We start from the raw sequence: 23,368 nt of genomic DNA, 5'->3' as shown, positions 1-23,368 counted from the left end.
TGCAGACCTTTTCTGTATCCAACCGTGGTTTAATTAAAATAACAAGTGTTACTTTGTCAGAACACAGCATATGATCGATTACAGTATGATTCTACAACAAACACACATCAGCTCATAATACAATTATAGGTACAAAGAGTTTTTAAGGGATAATTTACCCAAAAATGAACATTTAATTTAACCTTCAGTGGTTATAAACCTTTATGAGCCTATTTCTTCTGTTGAACACAAAGGAAGATATTTTGAAAAAAAGCTGAAATGTTGTAACAACTGACTTCCATAGTATTTGTTTTTCCTACCATGGAGGTCAGTGATTACAAGTGTTCAGCTTTCTTCGAAATATATTGCCTTGTGTTCGACAGAAGAATTAATCATTTTTGGGTGAACTATATCCTAACAATTTACAGTGATGCACAGGATGGGAACTGCTTTTAGCTCTCTGACAGAGGCAGAAAAAACACAAATTGCTGACGTGCAAGTTTTCTTGCTGTCCGTCTTTTCTCTGTGAATCCACCCAATACATTTTCCTTCACTTTGCAGAATTTATTTTGTGAAAATCGTCCAGTCGACCAGGAGTCATTTACACAGCTCAAAGTAAATTCTGTTGCTTTTTTGCTGGAGGAATGTGCACAGCTCAGTTGAGCAGGGCAGAAGCATACAGGCTCACTTTTTGGTAGCCGTGGCTCTGGCTCGGTTCAGGCGTTCCACAAGAGCATGATCAGTGGTCGATGAACAGCGTGAGAGAACTGTGCTGATCTCAGTGTCATTACGCCTCTCGATAGCAGCCTCTGCAGCACCTTCCATGTCCCTGTGTGAGAGAGAAATATTTCTGTGGTATCTTAAACCGGGTATATGCAGGAATGCTAAAGGTAATTTCAAAACCTTTTAAAGACTTTTTAAAGACCTTCTCAGAATATTTTAAGACCTCATCACCACTTCAAGATCTAATCAGTATTAAACTTTTAACTTAATAAACAGTTGTAGTTAAATAAATCACTGGAGCACGACCATTCGACAGAACTCAGATAAGCTTGGAGGAAACGAAACTTGAAAAAAATTCAATTACACTGTTTTGAAGTTTCAGCCACTGTTTAAACTCGTCTTTGTCCAACCGGGAGTACACAAACTTACATTGTCCCGTCTGTTTTGCTCTATGGTTTCGCTACATCTGGAAAGCATCACATCACCTTCCTGCTTTTGTCACAAATTACGTGACATCTCTGTTGTTAATATTAGAAGGAATTTATAAATGTTTATGCTAGATTTATGCTTCTTTTTGGAGTCAAACACTTTGGACAACGCTCAAACAAATTTAAGACCTCGTAAAAAATGGATTAAGATTTTTAAATACCTTTTAAGGGCCTTAATTTTCTCATAATTGATTTATCAACTATTAATACTTTAAGACCCCACAGACACACTGTTAACATGATATTGCACCCAGAACTGAAATTTCTGTCATCATTTACTCATCCTTCACTTGTTCCAAACCTGTTAAGAGTTGGAGATATCTGGAAACCTGTTACCATTTACATCCATAGAATTAGTTTTTTTTACCATGGAGGTCAATGGTTACAGGTTTTTGGTTGTCTCCAAAATATCCTATTTAGTGTTCAATAGAATAAAGAAGCTCATAAGGGTTGGAAGCACTTCAGAGTAAATAAATAACAAGTGAATTGTCATTTTTGGGTGAACTATCCCTTCATTTCATACATTATACATTCATATATACACTAAAGTTCATAAGTTTAATGCTTTGTTATATATACTTTATTAAACGACCCCATTTATGCTATTTTAAATTTGTTTTTGGAGGTTTTGTCGATATAACAGCTTACACATTTTTTTCTCCCAATGTTTGAAATAGTTAAAGGTCCCGTGTAATTAAAATAAAGTTTTTTAGATGGTAGCTTCAGTCTGTTAATTTTAAGGATATTTATTAGCTAGTGTGCTCTAAAACAGTGAAAAAAATTCAGGTTTAGAAGATATAAAACTGATATAAACATGCTCCACTCAAGCGGCTCTGCAGTGAGCACCTTCTCCTTGACTGAGAAGCAGATGTCAACCGTTAGAATTTTCACACCATACCTGCCAAAGTCAGCAAAAATGTCAGCAACTAACAGGCATTATAAATGTCGAGTTGCCATATTTTGAGATGAAACATCACATACACCCTCTTGGGACTCTTGTAAAAGGGGGCATAATAGGTCCCCTTTAAGACTAGAACTTCTGATGACTAATTTCAGGCACTCAAAAATCCGAATTTATACATTTCTTAAAAAAAATAAAAGAATATATTGACCACGTACTTTGAAACATGAGTGTATATGGCTAAGTATTTAAAACCTGACAAATGTATTTTAGTAAAATGTTGCTTGAAAAAAAAAAAACCAAGAGTAAACGGGTTATCTAAAACATTTTTAACGTATTGCACTCTATCACTACAACAGTAATATATATTTCTGTAATATACTGTATTAGCAGTTTTTGTAATAAACTCTTACCCCACTGCGAGGTGAGCTTTGACCTTCTGCTCGGGTGTGACTTTAGACACATATTTCCTGGCTTCATATTTGTTATGATGTTTAATACACACATCTACGAATGGCTGTAAAACAAGAAAGACAGAGAACGGTTAGTTCACGACAATCATTCTAAGAGTAATCCAAGACTGATTATCAGTTACCAGATATCCAATAGGAGACTTTTTGCTTTTGGCAAATTTCTCCAGCTCGTCCCAGTCCTCCTTCTCAGCAAGAGCCTTCAACTTTAGCCACCAGAACCTGACGATGAGAAACATTTTCACTACTCCATTGCTATAACAGTTTAAGTCAAAATTACTTATCTTCCAGTAATTTTTTTTCTTCAAATATGTCACAAATCATGTTTAACAGAGCAAGGAATTTATCACAGTATTTCCTATAATATTTTTTATTCTGGAAAAAGTCTTATTTGTTTTATTTTGGCTAGAATAAAAGCAATTAGAATTTTTTTTTTTACACATTCTACAGAACAAACCATCGTTATACAGTGACTTGCCTAATTATCCTAATTGGCCTAATTAACATATTTAAGTCTTTAAGGGCCTACTCACACTATGCCATCCGTACCGTGCCCAGGCCCGTTTCCCGGATCATTTGAGAAGTGTGAGTGCGCTGAATCGGGCTCAAGCACGGTTCACTTGGCCGGCCCTGGCCAGGTTGGAAGAGGTGGGCCTGAGCGCGGTTGACTTGAGCTTTGGCACGGTACGCTTGTGTGTGAGTGAAAAACGCACCAAAGCCCTAAACTGAAAGCGAGACGTGACTTTTAAGGGGCTGTTTCATATGGATTTATTAATAATTCTTACTGTTCAGTGAACGCAAACTGCCGTAGTTTATTAAAGACGCAAACTCCTCACTGCACGACAGCTGCGCGCCTTCAGCAAACGTCCTCATTCCTGCAGCCCGAGGGCTTTCTGATTGTTCATGAGCGCCAAAAGTGGCGGATCTGTTTGGCGAAATATCTGACTGCGTGTCCCCGCATCCCTAAGAATTGTTTGGCGAAATATTTGACGGCATATCAAACGACTGAAACGATATAACTAGAGAAATTTCCACTGTGCTGCTGAGTGAAAGATTGCTTCTCACTGAACAGCGCAGCAGTGATGACGTAAGCGTGCCGAAGCCCGTTTGTGGTGTGAGTGAGGGCCATCGGGGGAGACGGGAGGGGGGACAAGCGTGCTTTGGTCCGGTTCGAGGCAACTGTACCTAGTGTGAGTATGGCCTAAATGTCTCTTGAAAAATAAATAGTAAAATATTATGTGCTGTCATCATGGCAAAGATAAAACAAATCAGTTATTAGAAATGAGTTATTAAAACGATTATGTTTAGAAATGTGTTAAGAAAAATTCTATTTTCCGTTAAATAGAAATTGGGGAAAAAAATATACAAGGAGGCTAATAATTCGGGAGGGCTTATAATTCTGACAGCTGTATATCATCATGATATTAATAAAACATACTCTTTATCTATAAAGATACGCTACACTTATATTATATTAAACACACTATCTGGGACCTTGTACTTGTAACCTTTGGGGTTGCATGCATAGAAAGATACTTTGGCAGTAAATTACATCTTATTTACACTACTTTTGATTACATTCATGATTAGCCAGAATACATAAATGACAGCAGATATTATTTTTAGAGGCCTCAGAGTTACCACTGAAGCTGAGAGAATGTGGTTAATGATTCTCAACACCGCCAGCGGGATATGAAAGTGTATATATGAATTTATTAGTATTAGTACTATCAGTAGAAGACACACCTCTTATCAGGCACTCTGAAGTCTTTGTAAAGCTGTTCTGCGTGTTTGTGCAGTCCCACAGACAGCAGTGTGGTCATAGTGTCATGAAGAGAAAAGCCCACAAGAGGCTCGCCCTTCTCTTCCTCCAGCTTCCTCTGAAACCGCAGCAGACGCATCTCGTCTTCTGTGCTCTGAGGCAGGAGAAAACAATAAAGACTATTATTATGCTTGATAAGAGAGATTTAAATGGGACCTATTATGCGAAAATCTCTTTTGTAAGTGGTTTAAACACAGTTGTGTGGGAACAGTCTGTGAATATAACCTACTTCTCGTGATGAAAATGTATTCATTTTATTGTTTACAAACACACTTCATTAAAACAGTCTGCAGAAACACTTTGATTGACATTCTCCCTTTGTACATGTCATCAGAGGGGGAAAGCCCCGCCCATTAGTGATAATATCTCCCACATTAACATAAGATGTTAGTCTTGTTTCTGAATCTACCACTATGCTGACACATAGGCATTTGTAGCTCTGCCCTCTTTTGAAAAGAGAAAATCTCATTTGAATTTAAAGCGATAGTCACCAAAATAGAACAACTTGAATCATACCCTAAAAAGTATAGTTTCAAAGAGTTAATTTATATTTTGTAAAAAGGCTCATAATAGGTCCCCTTTAATGTTCTGGCAGCTCAGATACTGAACTCTCTCCCATGCAGAAAATTCTGTGGTTTTCACCTTGGCAGAAAACTCATTCTTGGCCTTGTAGTACTCGTCCACGGCACTTTGTAAAAGAGCAATCCGTGCTTCCAGTCTCTGCAATTACACATACACACACATTCATGTTTTAAGTCACATGCATTCTTGCTAAAGGAACTAGAAAACAAAAAGCTTTTGCCTACCTGCTCTTTATAGCTGGCTTTTACGTAGAAATTGCCCAGTTCCTCGTGATCGTCATCTTGATTGAAAAGATCTTTCAGCGTATCCTGCTCCTGATGTTTACAAAACTGAAAAACAATCAAGATTTTAACTTTAATCCAAGCTTTATTTCAATAAAGCTTCAATTATTTATTGTTGAAGAAATATTATTCAATTATTATTACAATTATTTCAACCCAAACAATTTGAGTGATTCTAATCGTGTTTGTAATGCCCAATTATTTTCTTCCTGTTCACAAGGAATACGCTTTAATGTGAAAACTGAAATGTAATAAAATTAGACAAAGTTTGTCTTTTAGTTGCTTTAATTCTTGCTCGCCTTTGTGAGCAAAAAGATCTCAAGGATGGACTCACAGGCTTTTTTAAAGACAATACTACAATGTTAAAGATAAGAATTTAGATTCTCTACAGCTCCTTACCTCTTAAACAATGAGTAGATTAGATTACACATGGCTGTAATAGCCCAATGATTATAATGCATTTGATTTTACTTTAGCAAAACCTTAATCAATCTATAATAGCAATATAATTGCCATTTATCACTATAGGATCATCAATATTATAAATTTCAATCACGTTTTAGTTAATAATAACAACAACAACAATCTAATCAATTTATAGAACAAATGATTTAAATGGATTTTAAACTGTTTACAAAAGTTTACCCTTTTAAAAACACCAGTACACCATATTTAGGCATTTTATATTTCTAAAGTTCCTTTGAAGATTGATAATATTCTGAAGCTCCACATTCTGTTCTTAAATAATTTTATTTTATTCCATCCTATTTCTTAAGCAAAGATGTTAAATTGTACAGTACAGCCATTATATTTTTCTGGCTTTAGCATTCCTCAGTAGCTTTGTTCAGTGGTTGTTGACTTGCTCCTGATTATACCTTGACCATTTGTCTGTTACTTTCTTTAAGCATAATTTCCATCCATACTCCAATAATCGAACACCTTCTTAAAAATAAACCAGTTTTCTGTTCTGTTCTCAAGCTTAGGCAAATAACTGAGGAAGCACCAATCAGTGGCCTCATTTTTAAGATGTCATCATATACTGTAGACTTCTTGCAAAGTATTTTAAAGTATCTTGAAACTACAAAAATACAAAACATTAAAGTATTTTAATACAAAATATTAAGCCCTTTTCATCAACCATATCAAATTACAAAATACTATTTTGTATTTGAAACACATATTTGAAATGCATGCATCATAAATACTGCCCATCCATGGCTCCCATGATCTTGGAGGACTGCATCCATACATGCAACGACCTAAATCACTTATTAATAAAGTCATCTGGAATGGCAAAGAAGGCATTCTTGCAGGACTCCCAGAGTTCATCAAGATTCTTTGGATTCATCTTAAATGCCTCCTCCTTCATCTTACCCCAGACCCCAGACTGAGAAGGAGCACTATCCTGCTGAAGAATTTGCCCTCTCCTGTGGTTTGTAATGTAATTGGCGGTACAAATGTCTTGATACCTCAGGCTGGTGATGTTGCCATCCACTCTGCAGATCTCTTGCACGCTTCAATACTGAATGTAACCCCAAACCATGATTTGTCTTTCACCAAACTTGACTGATTTCTGTGAGAATCTTGGGTCCATGCAGGTTTCAATAGCTCTTCAGCAGTATTTGTGATGACTGGGATGCAGTTCAACAGATGATTCATCAGAAAAAAAAAAAAAAAAAAAAAATCGACCTTTTGCCACTTTTCCCAAGTGATCAACTAGAAGTGAAGTTATTATTTGTTTATCTTAAAATTGGGATCGACAACAAGGCTTGTCAACTGTATATATATATATATATATATATATATATATATATATATATATATATATATATATATATATATATATATATATATATATATATATATATATATATATATATATATATGCATCTGTATATTTGCATCTATATATATATATATATATATATATATATATATATATATATATATATATATATATATATACATACATACAGAATATACCTTCAGTTTTTAAAATCACGAAAATCAATTACAGTTCTATAGCTAATGAAAATTTCAAACGGTAATACTAACCCTCAGAAAGTATATGTTGTTTACCTTATAACAATCGGTAATCATGACAACACACAAGTGTGTACCTGTCTGTAGAGGCTCAGAGCCACAGGTTGGTTCCTCAACATCATGAAGAAGTCTCCTCTGTTTAGCTCATTCTTCAGGTACATCACCACGGTGTACACTAGCATGTGAAAAGCAAAAACAGTTTTGTATTCATTGGATTGTTTTACAGTTTTTTGTTTTACTTCATTAAATAAAACCAGCCTGACATTACAAACCCCACACTTAAATGGTACAGCATGTATATAAATTGTTCCTCAAGTAGGTAGCACATGATATTTGGAATGGGTGTGTGTGAATGTGTGTACCGAGGTCTGTGTCGCCACTCTCAATGGCTTTGCTCAAAGCCAGAGGACTTTTCTTCATTTTCAGCAGCAGTGGGACCTGTTCACCAGAGCGAGGCTCAAACTCCAACAGCTAAAATCAGGAGAGGATAACAAAAGCTGACTGACAACCCATAATATTCTGCTTGTGCTTTTGAGAGCATACAGTCAGTCTATTTATGCATGCACCTTAATGGCGAGCTCCGTTCGTCCGCTCTCGTATGCTTTGGTGGCGATTTCAGAGTAGGAGATTCCAGCAGCATCGGCGAGCTTCACACTCACAGCTTTTGCAATGACTTCATCAGATTCCTCCTTCTGCTGGACCTACACAAAGCAAAAAGATGTTTATATATGATTAACTGATGGACTCAACTCTCACAGTGTCATACATGTTCATTTATATTTAAACATTTACATCTTCACAAGGTTCAGCAAGAGCAAATAATCCAATCGGCATCTGCAAACGTACTTAATGTTCTGTAAACAACAGCAGTGAAACCAGTGGTTTTATGCTCATAATAAAAAGTAGAAAACAACTTTATCATGAATTATTTGACACTTATTTTGACACTTCATATAAAAGCAACAGTGTTCATCTAAAATTGTGTAAAAAATGTTTGCTTTAACTTTTGATTAATTAAATGCATCCTTGATCATGACAACGTAGTTCTGTAGTATCTGTGAAAATAGCATACATTTTTTTTCATTTGTACATTTTTATACGCACATTTCTGTTAAGCTAATATATGCAGCAGGAATTTACACACATGCATTTATAAAAATCCCCACTAAAAAACTCAAGATATACAACGATTTAAATAATATACAGCAAATAAGAGATTCATTTCAAGCTTCAGCAAGAAGTTTTTGTATAACTTGTATTAACCTAATGTCATTTTTCAAAAACACAAACGACTCTATTTTAATGATCTAGGCTCAAAGTCTAAAGCGCATGGCGCAAAAGCATTAAAGACATGTCCGAATCCATTTTTGCCATGTTAAGGACAAAAAAATACAGTTTGAGCAACGGTGCATGATCTAACAGGGTTGTGCTTATTCTCTTAATGACTTCTGGGTGTGTTTTGAGCATAACTATTTACATGCAGACTTTGTGAGTAGAAACACTAAACACTTTACTAGCAAGACCATCTGCAGCACATGGATAAAAAATGAGCCTCCTCCATTGAGCCTCTTTACTTTTACTCTTTACTTTACTCCTTTACTTTTGTGGAGTAAGGTAACGGTGTTGAATACTCCACCGAATACATCCATTAGCCTACATCTTTAATTTCGTTTAAGTGCACAGATTTGTTTCAAAACTATTTCTAAATTCATATTTAATTTCCAGCAAACGAAGTGCGGTCAAAAATCTGAGTTAAATCCAACCACACGTCCTATTCTCATGCCCCATATGATTACGCATACGTCTCCAAAAGGTGGACAAATCTAAACTTGTTTTTATTAAAACAGATATGAATATGCATATAGTAAATAATACTGCTAATAATAACAACATTATAAAACCATATTGTCATGAATAAACTGAAAAAGCCCATTAAGATTAAGAAAGCATGGAGGTAGTGGTTTTATAGTCATGTAGAAAATTATAATTTTAATAATACGCCTCCTTTTGAGACCGGCACACCCATAAGTCCACAAAGTGGCGCAAATGGATTTGCTATTTAAACAATGTGGTGAAAAAAGTGAAAATAAGGGTTGCGCTGGTCTTAAACAACAACAAATTGTGCCAAACATGTCTTGCGCCTTACTGCGCCAGGTGTATGATAGGGCCCAAAGTGCCATTCAATTGCTATGCTAACAACGCTCAGATTTATATACCTTTGAGAGACTTAAACCCCAACTCACTCAATGCTCTATCAGCATGTTTTTATGATGTTAAAGAATGGGTGCTTTTTAACTTTGTAAAGTTAAATGAAAACAAAATGAAATTAACTGTGTTTGGTCCAAAAAAGCAGCAAGTGATTCAGCTTTTAAATGCATCATCCTTGTCTGGTTTTGTCAAACCTAGTGAAAAACCTGGGTTTTGTAATTGATAGGCGACCTAAAATTGCACATACAACTAAATGCTGTTTAGCTGTTTTTATGTGCTAAACCTTTATCCAACTCAGACTTTGAGAAAGCCATCTCTGCCATTGTATTCTCCAGGATGGACTATTGTAATTCTATATTCTATACAATTGATGTTCGTACAGTGATCTGTCAACAAAAAAATCTAAATACGGCAGCAAAAATGATCAAATCCGCAAAAATTGATTCAGTGACCTGTTATTAATTTCATTTAATGGGGGTATATGCACATGGACTTATTTACAGCCCCAGGGCTTCCAGTTAATTGTCATCCTATACAAAATCGCTGTGTTTAAGATCTGATTTCTTTAAAAAACAGCGATCTTCACTGTCTGGCTGAGATACGATATAAAGTGGGTATTAGACCAAACAAGAAGCACTGCATTAAATAATATTTTTCAGTAGCATGTCTCTAAAATATGAAAAAATTATTTGTACCCCAGTATTTTCAATGGAATTTCTGCGCTAGCCTGCAGCTAATGATGGCGCCTGCGTTTAAACAGTCTTTTGTTTCATTGTACGCTTTAACAACTAAATGGATTCATAAGTCTCTTTATTTGAATTACATTACGAGATGTATGCTGTAAAAAAAACCTTATGAAATTCATCATTGGCTGAAAAACATGCTATACTAGTTGTGCATATAGCACATTGTCTGCCAGTAAGACTACCAATAATTTTTAAGACTATTGTATTTGTTTTTAAAGCCCTGCACAATTTAGCTCCTATCTATCCAAATAACATGCTGCCAATTTACAGCCTGCCTAAATCTATGAGGTTTGAAAACCAACTACTTTTTTGCACTACCAGAACAAATTTAAACATAAAGGTGACAGAACTTTTTCCCATGTAGGGCATAAATTGTGGAACAATCTTCCTCTTTCCATCCTCTCTGCTAAATCTCTAATGATTTTTAAAGTGAAGCTACAACAACATTTTCTTAATGCAAATGGAGAGTTGTGTAATCTTGATGTGTTGTGTAGTGTGTGCATTGGCTTCTCCTTTTCTAGTTTGTTAGTCATGTGACTGTAAACCACATAGGGCACTGTGAATTGTATTAAATTGTGCTATATAATTAAATAAATAAAGAAAACAAAAGAAAGTTTTTGCATAACTTGCACTAACATAATGCCAAGAACAAACATTGTTTGTCGTGTCATATAATGATGCTCCATCATAAACATGCTTACATTTATATTCTATTTATAAACATTAATAGCCACTATTATAATATTACCAGAAACAAAAGACATTTTTTGACATATTATTGCAGCCTAAACTTTTCCTGTTTTGAAATGTGAATTTTAGTACGACGATTAACTATATTTGACATAAAAGACAACACAGTTACAATTTAAATAATTATCATAAAATTCATAATTACAAAAAATACATTGGAAAAAACGTGGCCATTACAAAAAAAACAACAACAACAACAAACAAACAAGAAAAATTTCAATTCTGACCCTGACACACACAAACACACATTCACATACCTTGAAGCAGGCCCAGTGTTTGAGCACACGACTTACTCCCTGATATTCCGGAGTCTTCAGATATCTGCAAACCTCAATAGCCAGTGGATAGAGTTTACGATAAACCAATCTAATAAAACAGAGGTAAAAGTCATATATTCATTTGAATAATCGATATTATTCCAATAAAGTGAAATCCTTGCCCCCTCAAACAGCCTATTCACCTGTCGATGAGCACCTGTACGGTCATCTGCTTGAACTGAGTGTGGGTCAGAGGAATGCCTATGGTATAATCTCGAACAGCATTCAACACTCGCAGGTCTCGGCACATACTGACGAACTGCTCCGGAGGAAAATTACTCAAGAAACACTTCCCAAACGAAGCCGCCTGCAGAGAGAGCAAGACACAAGGAGATAAGTTAAATTCATTCCTTACTGTAAATGAAATGTGTCTTCTCTTTTTATGTGCAGCGCCACTTAATGAGATCCAAGGTAAGTAATGTGCACCTTTTGTAAAGCTTCTTTGAAACAATAATTATAGTGAAAAGCTCTATACAAATAAACTAAAATTAAATTGAATTACTGATAGATGTGTGTCTCACCCTCAAGAGTGTTTTCTGTGTCTCGGGTTCATGTTCATGCCCGGCGGCTTCCACACACTGTTGTACCGCTTCGCTCAGCAGACTCTGCTCTTTAATCTCTCTCAGATACTCGTCTGCCTTCTGACTCTCTTTCTGCAAATACATTCATGCACACAAGCATTAGACGTGATGACATCACTAATATAATTAGCATTTACAATTAGGGCTGCACGATATTGGAAAAATATGACATTGCGATATTTTGTTTTGCTGCGATATGCAGTAGATTATGATATAAATATAATTTCACCAGATGATCTGAACTGTTTTATTTGAAAGATTTCATCAATTTAGATTGACTAGGGTGATCAATCCTTTTTCTGCATAAGATACATAAAATCTGCATATATGAAAACAATAATAAAGAGCAAAAAAAAAAAGTTAAATAAATAGTGCTTCGTGGTTTTCTTGGGAGTCTAACAGTATTGAAATACAGATTTTGAACAATCAAATGTAAGATAACAAGGTTATTTTAGTATAAATAATTTTATACAATAATATTTCATAATATCTTTATCCTTTAATCGGTAACACTTTACAAGGTTCAGTAGTTAATGCATTTACTAACATGAACTAATCATAAAGAACACCTGTACAGCATTTATTAATCACAATTGAACATTTACTAATGCATTATTAACATCCAAGTCCATGCTTGTTAACATTAGTTAATGCACCATGAGTTAACATGAACTAACAATGAACTACTGTATTTTCATTAACTAACGTTAACTAACATAAATAAATACCGTAGTAAATGTATTGTTCATTGTTTGTTCATGTTAGTAAAAGCATTAATTACCGTTAACTAATGAACCTTATTGTAAAGTGTGACCCTTTAATCTTTAATAAATAATCAAATCCTGCAATGTGACTATCCACACATTGTGATGCAATCGCTCAAACTACATACTGTTCGGCCCTGTTTAAAATAACAGATTTTTTCATCATATTCAATTATTATTAAAACATAATAGTGCTGGGCAAAGATAAATCGAGATAAATTGCATGCAAAATAAAATTTTTTTTTTGGACATAAGGTATGTGTGTATATATTTATTTTGAATATGTAATACAGAAGCATACATAAAACAAAACAGATATTTGGCGTATATATTTAAATTTATATACAGTTGAAATCAGAATTACTAGCCCTCTGTTGATTTTTTTCTTTTTTAAATATTTCCCAAATGATGTTTAACAGAGCAAGAAAATCTTCAAAGCATTTCTGATAATATTTTTTCTTCTGAAAAAAGTCTTATTTGTTTTATTTCAGCTAGAATAAAAGCAGTTTTAAATTTTTTTAAAACACCATTTTAGGGACAAAATTATTAGCCCCTTTAAGCAATTTTTTCCCCGATAGTATACAGAACAACCCATCGTTAAACAATAACTTGCCTAATTACCCTAACCTGCCTAGTTACCCTAATTAACATAGTTCAGCCTTTAAATGTCACTTTAAGTTGTATAGAAGTGTCTTAAAATAACTAGTAAAATATTATTTACTGTCATCATGGCAAAGATAAAATAAATCAGTTATTAGAAATGAGTTATTACAACTATTATGTTTAGAAATGTGTTAATAAAATCTGCTCTCCGTTAAACAGAAATTGGGTATAAAAATAAACAGGGGGGTTAATAATTCAAGGGGGCTAATAATTCTGACTTCAACTGTATATAATTTGTATCATACATATTTAATAGCTAAATAAATATAAATAAACATTTTCTCAAATGTATGCATGCATGTGTGTTTTATATATATAATATACACAGTAATAAACACACACACATATTTATATTATGCCAATGGAAAGGTTTATTTTGTATGAGATTAGTATTTGCCCAGATTATTAATAAATATTAACAATAAAACAATTAAACATTTTAGCATTATTTTTCTCAACACCGACCAGCAATATACATGTTTGACATTTACTATTTTGCTGAACAATACAACACTGTATACAAAAAGCATATTGTTTAATATATAACGTTGTTCAATTTAAAATTGTAAATAATGTTCAATTTCTTGCACGAACAGACTGTTTAAGACCTTGATGCACCATCAAGAATCTTCAGGTATTAGCTATTTATGAATCACCAACGCAAATGAACAATTTGGGGTTACCTGTCCCTTTCAGAAAACTTTAAAGATATAGTTCCCACCAAAAAATTAAAATTTACTCTAACTCAAATGGTTCTAAACTGAATTTCTTTCTTTGTTTAAAAGAAGATGCTTTGAAGAATGTTGGGGGAAAAAACAGCCATTGAAATTGATAATAGAAACAAAACATAATATACAATGGCTGTTTTTCCCCACAACATTCTTCCTTCGTATTTAACAAAAGCCTGGAGAACAAGTGAATAATGATTAAATGATGGCAGGATTTAATTTTTGGGGGGAAATATTTCAATAAGTAAAAACTAAAGACACTTTGCACATTTTTATAAAAGTGTGCAACTTTTAAAATACTCATAATTATTAAATTATAGTTATCATTATTATAGTTGTATGCTTTTTGGATACTGTGCTAAGGTTAAAGAAATGTTTGTCCTAAATAGTAAATGTGTCTCACCTCATATTCTTTATGTGCCTCCAGCAGTAAAGCTCCAGGAGCCATTGAGGCAATTTTAAATATCTCCTCACAAGCACCTGCAGAAAATCATAACACTTGTGCATTTGTAAAACATGGAGACCAAAACCATTCGATTCATTCGTACATTTGGGGTCAAAAGCTTTAGAATACATACTTTAACTCAGGCAGCATGTATTAAACTATTCCCAGTCCCAGTGAAACATTCAAATGTTAATATTCACTATAATTGTAATAAGCGCTGATAATAATAAGAAATTCAGTAGTAAATCAGCATGCTAGAATGCCTTCTGAAAAGATCATGTGATTAAACACTGCAATTACAGAAATTAAAGGGAAAGTTCACGCAAATATGAAAATTTTGTCATCATTTACTCACCCTTTACTTGTTCACCTTTATGAGTTTCTTTCTTCTGTTAAACACAAAAAAGATATTTTGAACCAAGCGAACCAAGGCCTGTAACCATTGACTTCCATAGTATTTGATTGTCCTACAATGGAAGTTAAAGGTGACCACTTTCCAGCTTTCTTTTAAATATGTTCAGTTGTGTTCAACAGAGAAAAAGAAACTCGTAAATGTATGCAACAACTAGAGGGGAGACAATTTACATTTTTGGGTGAACTATCCCTTTAAGTAAGTCTTTTAAAAACACTCTTATAGACCCAACACTTTTAAATAGCAGTGGACATTTTTCCCAATGCATTTTCTAACCTGGGACCTCTTGCAAAAGCTCATGGTGTGTTCCACTGATGATCCGAACCCCATCTAGCTCCGGGACCAGGATTGAATCATCATCCAGTTGATACTGAATTGTTTCTTTACACTCTCCGACCACCAGGAGAAGCCCGTCCCACATGACCACTGCCGAAGGCTCCTGACTCTTGGGCCTGCGACACCTGCAAGAAAAAGTAAAGTAATGAAATACAAATCGTGAGTGAAAAATATGCATAAAAAGGGTAAAATGGTTTCCTACCATGCCATCTGTCTGGGGGGTGTTTTGATTTTGGTTTCGACCTCACTGAGTTTCTCCTACATCAAGAAAACATAAACAGATGCAGAATTATCAACAAAGTAATGAAGGTTTAAAGGGATAGTCCACTCAAAATGAACATTCTGTTATGATTTACTCACCTTTAACTTGTTTAAATGTTTCTTTCTTCTGTTGAACACAAAAGAAGATATTTTGAAGAAATCTGTAACCATCGACGTTTGTAGTATTCGTTTTTTCCCTACTATGGAAGTCAATGGCTACAGGTCTTCAGCTTTCTTCAAAATGTCTTCCTTTGTGTTCAACTCTAGAAACGATTGGAATTATTTTAGGATGAGTAAACAGTGAGACAACTGATCAGTTACCCCTTGTGTGCTGTTGGGGATGTTTTCATTCACTTTATTTTGATTTTGAGTCATTATTTGGCCACAGCTTTCTCTGTGTTTCAGCAAATGGAATGATTTTTGCTGTCAAAATCTCATTTTGACACATATTTTAGGAAAATGCTTTGAAAATGTTCAAAAACTTAACAATACAATCTTGACAAATTGACTACCGTTTGTTATGTTCGGGCTGTTTTTGTCCAAATAACTTCCATTACAATGACATTTTTTTTTTCAATTGCAATACCATGACACCATATCATCATGCATTCTCAATTGTTGCTGGTTTTCCTTGTTGGGAAGAGGTAAAATGTTTGATTTTTACTGTTGATCATCAGTTGCAGTGCAAAAAAAGCTCCATAGAAGGCAAAAAGTTTTTGCCTTCTCTATGGAGTACAGAGTGTGTGTGTGTATGTGTGTGTGTGTGAGAGAGAGACATTCGCACACTTATCTTGATATTTCTGAGAAAATCTAAATAAGATCCTCAGCTTTCAGAACATAGTAAACATGGTGAGTATATTCATGCGCACACTATAATGTGCTGTTTTACTTTATAGAGCTCCAGAAGCTTTCTTGCACAGGTTTATCTAAAGGGTTATGCTGCCAACTGATGATCAAATGAAGCATTTTACCTCTTCCCAACAGGGAAAACCACCAACAGTCAAGAATACAATTCAGAGCTTTGCAATCAAAAAATGTCATTATAATGAAAGTCAATGGGCAAAAACAGCCTCAAACATAACAAAGGTATACTCAATTTGAACAGATCACAAGAGTTAAGTGAAAGACAGATAGTCACTTAGAACACTGATAAAACAGCTTCACACAATACAATGACGTGATATCGCTGGCTTTCTCTTACCTTTAGATTGGATGTGCCCATCCACACATGGCCAGAGTCGGTGAGGAGTGCAAGATATTTATAACTGAATGAGACACACATGTGAAGTATACTGGACGCTTGTGGAGAGAGGCCTGGAGGAGTCTGACACACATATACAAACATTATTTATTTTAGCAGATGCTTTCTTATTGAGATTACACTTAGTTTGATGAACCACAGCCTGTTTTTACCTGTCTGGCTGATCATTACAGAGCTGTAATCTTCCAAACTAACCAGTTACAGAATAAATCACTTTGATTTGGGACAAAAACACTGAATTATGTTTTTATGAGGTGATAAACTATTAATATCATAAAGAAAACAATGAAACTTGAAAGAGTAGCACAATGCAAAGCTATTGATTTATAGGTATTTGTTACATACTACCATTCAGAAGTCTAAGATTGTTCATATTTATGGGGGTGTATAACATACACTACAATTCAAAAGTCTAAGATTGTTAATATGTAAGGGGGTGTACAACATACACTGCAATTCAAAAGGTCTAAGATTGTTAATATTTATGGGGTTTATAACATGCACTACAATTCAGAAGACTAAGATTGCTGATATTTTGAATGTTTTATTTGGAATACAATTTCTTCTGCTTACCAGTACTGCATAACATCAATAAAGTTATTATAAAAGTTTAAAATTGCCACAATAAAAGATAAATGTTTCTATAAAAACGTATAAAATTTGGCATCATTACTTTAGTCTTAAATGCCACACGATCCTTCTAATTAGAAATCGTTCTAATTTCAATAGCATCTGGATGCAGCCTTGATGATGCAAACTGAGAGCACATATCTCAGTGATACAATGCCAGATACAACGCACTCAATGGAGCTAGTGACGTCACTGTGAGGGGTTGGGATAGATGAGTGCATTAAAAAGCATTGGATGTAGCTCAAATTGCACTGTACCAGGTCTGCATTCAGGTCTCTCTCTAATTTTCTGATTTGCAAATCAATGCCAAAAATAGTTTTGCTTCATATTATGTGTAACTCTTCCTGGACCACTACTGGTCTTATGTTGCATAGGTATATGTTTATATATATGTATATTTTTTAACAATCTCCAAAAATATGTTGTATGGGTCAAAATTGTAGATTTTTGTAAAGCCAAAATCTTAATTTTAAGTAAAAATCATAATCCATGTAGATATTTTGTAAATTTCCTGTAAATATAACAAATAAATTTTAACCAATACATTTTAATTAGTAATTAATAAATAGAATATAAAATAGAATAGAAATACAATAAATAGTAATTTAATTAGCATTGCTAAGCACTTAAAACTTAATAAAAAAAAACTTTAAAAAAACAAAACTTTAAAAGGTGATTTTCTTAGCAAAAGCTCAGCTTTTAACCCCTTATGACTATTTTTGCAGTCACATACTGTAGAAACTGTGATATGTTTATTCACCATTCTTTGATGAATAGAATATTTAAACAAATATATATTTTAATATAACACATTTACAGTAATTTTTCTACCAATATATAAACAAACAAGCAGACTTGCTTACCTTAAACCTTAGAAAGGTAGTATAAAATATCATAAAAACACACCATAAATAACACTATCCATTCCAAAATACACCATATTGGACCACCTATTCAATGCTTTTGGACTTTGGTTCATTAATCTGGAAGTTTTTCCTGTTCCAGTGAGGCAGCAGTTGATTGAATTATTAAATCTAATTGTCTGTGTAAGATGTTTACCACAGGAGTGCAGGCTGTATTGTCCAAGATGAACAGATGAGCACCACTGGCCACCAGGACTTTACTTTGTCGGTCCTGAGTCAGCACTGCCCAACATGATGGTGCTGCCTGGATACCTGAAATGAAATATTAGTCAATTAATAGAAATTTCCTTTCAGAGTTACAAACTTCAACTAGGGCTGCACAATGTAGGAAAAACATTTATTCTACAATATCTATAGCAGGGGTGACCAACCTTGTTCCTGGAGAGCCACCTTCCTGCAGATTTCAGTTGCAACCCATATCAAACACACCTGCCTGTAATTATCACCTGGTGTTCAGGTCCTAATTAATTGGTTCAGGTGCGTTTGATATGGGTAGCAACTGAAATCTGCAGGAAGGTTGGCCACCCCTGATTTATTGCGATATGAATACAACTTCACCAAATTACTTAATATCTCTATTTGGAAATATTTTATAGTGTTAGATTAATTAGGATGATCTGCCATGGATTTGCTTCTCTATAAATTATAAAAAGCAACCTGTAAATACAATAAGGAAAAAGATCCAATTGAATTAAACATAGTTTTATTGCTTTCCAAGTCTATTAGTATTTAATAGAGTAATTGAATAATAAAAACAAACATCATTCAAAAAAGTAATCATTATTAAAGTTACAAATGGTACAATTTGATTACTGCCTGAATGCTTTTAAAATCACTACATAATCACAGGCCTCAAAAAATAAAAGTCATATAAAGTCAGAATTATTAGCCTATAATATTAGCTTTACATTTCTACAACGGAAATATTTTTTTTATTTTGAACTTAAGAAAAGGAGATTGTTGTCAAGTCTATATCATGTGTATAGGTGAAAAATGTCATCAATACATAACATCAAATGATCTTTTTATCATCTTACTGCTCTGTATTATTCATTCATTCATTTTCTTGTCGGCTTAGTCCCTTTATTAATCAGGGGTCGCCACAGCGGAATGAACCGCCAACTTATCCAGCAGGTTTTTACGCAATGGATGCCCTTCCAGCTGCAACCCATTTCTGGGAAACATCCAAACACACTCTCATACACTACGGACAATTTAGCCACGTCAGCCATCCCTACCGATTCAGATCATCAGCACATTAGCAGAGATTAAAAAGACCTGTAAAGAGTGTGATAGACAAAGGAGACATCCAAAACATGGTTGGGAAACACTGATGTAATAAATTACGTTCCCTAAAAAGTAACCAAGTAATCCAATTAGTGTTAATAATTAATGAATTACTTTCAAAAGTAACTTTCCCCAACACTGTCAATACATGTACGTCATCTACAGTGAATCAATCAAAATTCTATTTAAGAGTATATCCTCATAGCAGCCAAAAGAAGTCATACTTTACCTGGAACCTCAGGTAGCCTCCTCAGTTTGATGTCATCAATGTTTGTAGCCAAAGTGAACCGCAAGGCACCTGTCAATATGGCAACCCCTGTGCCATAGGGTGAATGAAAAATCTTGGTCTCCAGCACCTGACTCTGAGAAACTTCCTGAAAGAATGAATAATGAATGAACATTGATTAAAAGAAATACTTTAAAGGTCCCGTGGAGTGCTTTGAAATGTGCATTTTTATTCGACGTAATCTCAACCAAAATACGAAGAGAGAGTGGGGCATGGTTTAGCTCCTCCCCTTTTTATAAAACAGCCAGCAGCGTTGTGCTTTATCACCGCTCTGCCAGTGAGAGTGGTTGAGCTTAAGCGCATCAAATATGAATTGTCTTGAAGGGGGCGGGGCATGCCAGATACTAGAGAGCATTTGATTGATCACGATTTGATGAAGTATAAGGTGAAATGAAAAAAACGATGATCCATTTAGGCGGAAGTGACAAACTGCAAGCTTTACAGTTATATCACTTAAATATCTTCAAAACAGAAATTGTCACTGTTTTGGAGCACACTAGCTTATAGATATCCTAAAAATGAAAAATACGGATCTATAGACTTTATGCTAATTTCATGGCACCTTTAAAAGTATAAAATTACAGATGCATTCTTTTTACTTGTAAATGCATTCTTACATTGCCCATGCTGAAGTGTCTCTTGAAGCCGCCCAAGAGATCATAGACGAGCACAGTGCCGTCCTCCTGAACACACAGTAGGTCGTCAGACACCGTCCATCCCAACTGCTTCACCACACCACTCTTCCACTAAGACAAACAACAGAGAAAACACTATAATACATTTCTAGTGCATCTAGTCAAAGCTAAGACTGCAAGATTTGGGAAAAACTGCACTTGTTTTGCCTATTTATTTATCTATTTATTATGGAGATCTGCTAGGAAGTGGTGTTTTCTTACTGGAAAGCTGGCCAGAGGGAGTCCTGAAGAAGAGTAGATCTCTAACTGTGGTCTGGCACTGGGAGAACGTCGGTTGTGCCATTTTAGGAGAGCTGACAAAGACAGAAGTGTCAGTCTCTTTGAACTACACAATGCAATCTCTATGTACTGAAATTTAATGTTACTGAATAATATTCTGCTGGGTTGATCTCATTCAAAACTCACCAATGGGACCCCCGTATGGAGCTGCAGCAAACAGACAATCTTTCAGACCGTCTTTGAGTTTCCAGGCCATCTCATACAATTCAATCTTTCTGTTTCAAGAAGAAAAAAATATAGATGATGACTGATTTGCTGGACAATGTTAATCAAGATCTATACATCACCACTTATGCTTTCTATGAAGACTCATTAAGTGGATCCAACAATTCAGTTTTTAAGAGCAAGGCAAATTTTCAAGTTTTAAGAGACAGTTCACCCAAAACTGAAAATTCTGCCATCATTTACCCACTCTTCACAAACCTGTTTAAATTTCTTTCTTCTGTTTAACACAAAATATAATTTTCTGAAAAATGTTGATAACCTGTAACCATTCACTTCCATGTTATTCATGTTACCTACAATGAAAGTCAATAGTTACAGATTTTTTAAACATTTTTCGAAACAACTTCTTTTGTGTTCAACAGACAAAATAAAGGTTTGGAACCACTTGAGGGCTAGTAAACAGTGAGCAAATTACATTATTTCGATGTCATTGAAAATGGACAGCTACTGAATTTAGTGAATGGAGGTTTCCCAGTGATGGGTTGCGGCTGGAAGGACATCCGTTGCATAAAAACGTGCTGGATAAGTTGGCGGTTCATTCTGATTATCCGCGTCCGCGGATTATTAAAGGGACTAAGCCGAAAATAAAATAAATGAATGAATAATTGGCTGTGAAAATGTTGTACTTTGATAATCATTGGATTCTAATAAGATTTTCTTACTTAGAATTTGCAAATAATACTTTTCTGAGATGATAATATTAAGAAGAAAGTCTGAATGTGTAGACATAAAACCACCTTTACCTCAATAAAACAAGCTTAAGGTTTTTTTGACAGCTTACAGAAGCTAACGTAGCAGTACGAAAATGGTTCAAGTAACGTTAACAGATTAAAAATAATTTAGCGACATTTCCAGATAACCGAAGTTAATACAGTTAAGTTAGTGTTAAAGCAAGAGAAACAGTTTGTTGTGCTGCTTCAATGACAGTCCCTCATGACACCTGTCACATGACTGACTCCTATTCAAAACACACATCCAGCTTAAACGCTGTCCTTTCTCTCTGAATAAATGTCCGCGCAAACGCAGACTGCAGCTTTCATGCACTCGTTTTGTGCATAATTTAATAAACAGAAACAGAATGAGAAAGCATTTATCTAATTTACCTGTAAAAAGCCTCGCCCAGAGGGTTCCAGTTCGCTGTAACAAACGCCATGACCGACCTATGCTGCTGAATCTGCCAAATATGTGAAACCTTATTATGAATGTTCCAGTTAGCGCTGCATTATGAGTATATTTTTATTCTGTTTATCATTCTCTTTCGCCCATCTCTTCCTCTGTCATCTTCTTCTCTCTCAGTGGTGAGGTTAAACAGAGAACAGAGCCAGAGTTTGCCGCCTTCTAGTGTTTTGGCAGTGCCAATACACATACAGAATAACGCATTCGTTTTTATTATCTACTAACCCGTCCCTTACCCTCGAGGAATATACTTACACTGCACACATGGGTGAAGTGATATAGGGGCCCTAAACAATTCCAGCTATGGGGGCTCTAGCATTAAAACTCAAAACACCCTCATTCACTATATAGACTTTTTTCCCCTCTGTAGATTCTTTTGTATTTTTTTCATGAATAAACTGCATGTTAAAACTATATTTTAAGTGGAACCTTTATCTTCTTGATGTAAAATTAAATACATTGAATTCACAAATTAAAAAACAAGTTCACAAACTAACTATGCACAGTTAACCAGCCATATTCGTGATTAGATTTTAATAATAGCCTACTTGCATGTACAGAATGAACGTTCCACTGTTCATGGGGGTCCCGGTTTTGAAAAGAAACGATAAAAATTAAAATCTTAATGGTTGTAGACAGATTTTACAACAAATGATAGAAAATGTATAAAAGACCTATATGATTAATATACTGGGCAGGGACCCCTAATTCACTTGGGCTGCACCTCACTTATTAGTTAAGTCCATCTCTGCTTACACAATAATAAAAAGTATGTAATAACCATTTGAAATGACCCATTTCGGACCCATGTGTGTGGATTACCCCTTTGCATCAAATATACTTTTGCAAAATACAAATTTTATATATACAGTTGAAGTCAGAATTATTAGCCCCCCTGTTTATTTCCCCCCCCCCAATTTTCTGTTTAACGGAGAGAAGATTTTTTTTTCCCCCACACATTTCTAAATGTAATAGTTTTAATAACTCATTTTTAAAAACTGATTTATTTTATCTTTTAACGCCGATATGATTCATTACTATTTCGTTATACTGCTCGGCCACATGCATTTATACACTAATTGCACATTGCTGAATGTGCTTGTGAA

The 23,368-nt window shown here is 34.6% G+C and overlaps 1 protein-coding gene across 1 annotated transcript; it reads right to left on the bottom strand.

The window, feature by feature from the left end:
* Positions 1–12: 12 nt before the first annotated feature.
* Positions 13–22,368, bottom strand: vps16 (VPS16 core subunit of CORVET and HOPS complexes). The gene is given in 22 exon segments (NM_001098189.1): positions 13–808; positions 2,505–2,608; positions 2,687–2,783; positions 4,308–4,477; positions 5,026–5,103; positions 5,190–5,294; positions 7,367–7,464; positions 7,652–7,760; positions 7,856–7,990; positions 11,251–11,359; positions 11,454–11,617; positions 11,832–11,963; positions 14,450–14,526; positions 15,180–15,364; positions 15,442–15,497; positions 16,702–16,824; positions 18,451–18,566; positions 19,831–19,975; positions 20,505–20,633; positions 20,784–20,875; positions 20,988–21,076; positions 22,190–22,368. Coding segments are annotated over 22 exon segments (2,508 nt in total). The 5' UTR covers positions 22,240–22,368; the 3' UTR covers positions 13–663.
* Between the last annotated feature and the right edge of the window lie 1,000 nt (positions 22,369–23,368).

This window comes from Danio rerio, chromosome 6 (genome assembly GCF_049306965.1).
Source record: "Danio rerio strain Tuebingen ecotype United States chromosome 6, GRCz12tu, whole genome shotgun sequence".
In the NCBI taxonomy this organism is placed as follows: Eukaryota; Metazoa; Chordata; class Actinopteri; order Cypriniformes; family Danionidae; genus Danio; species Danio rerio.
This window is presented reverse-complemented; position numbering and strand designations above follow the sequence as displayed.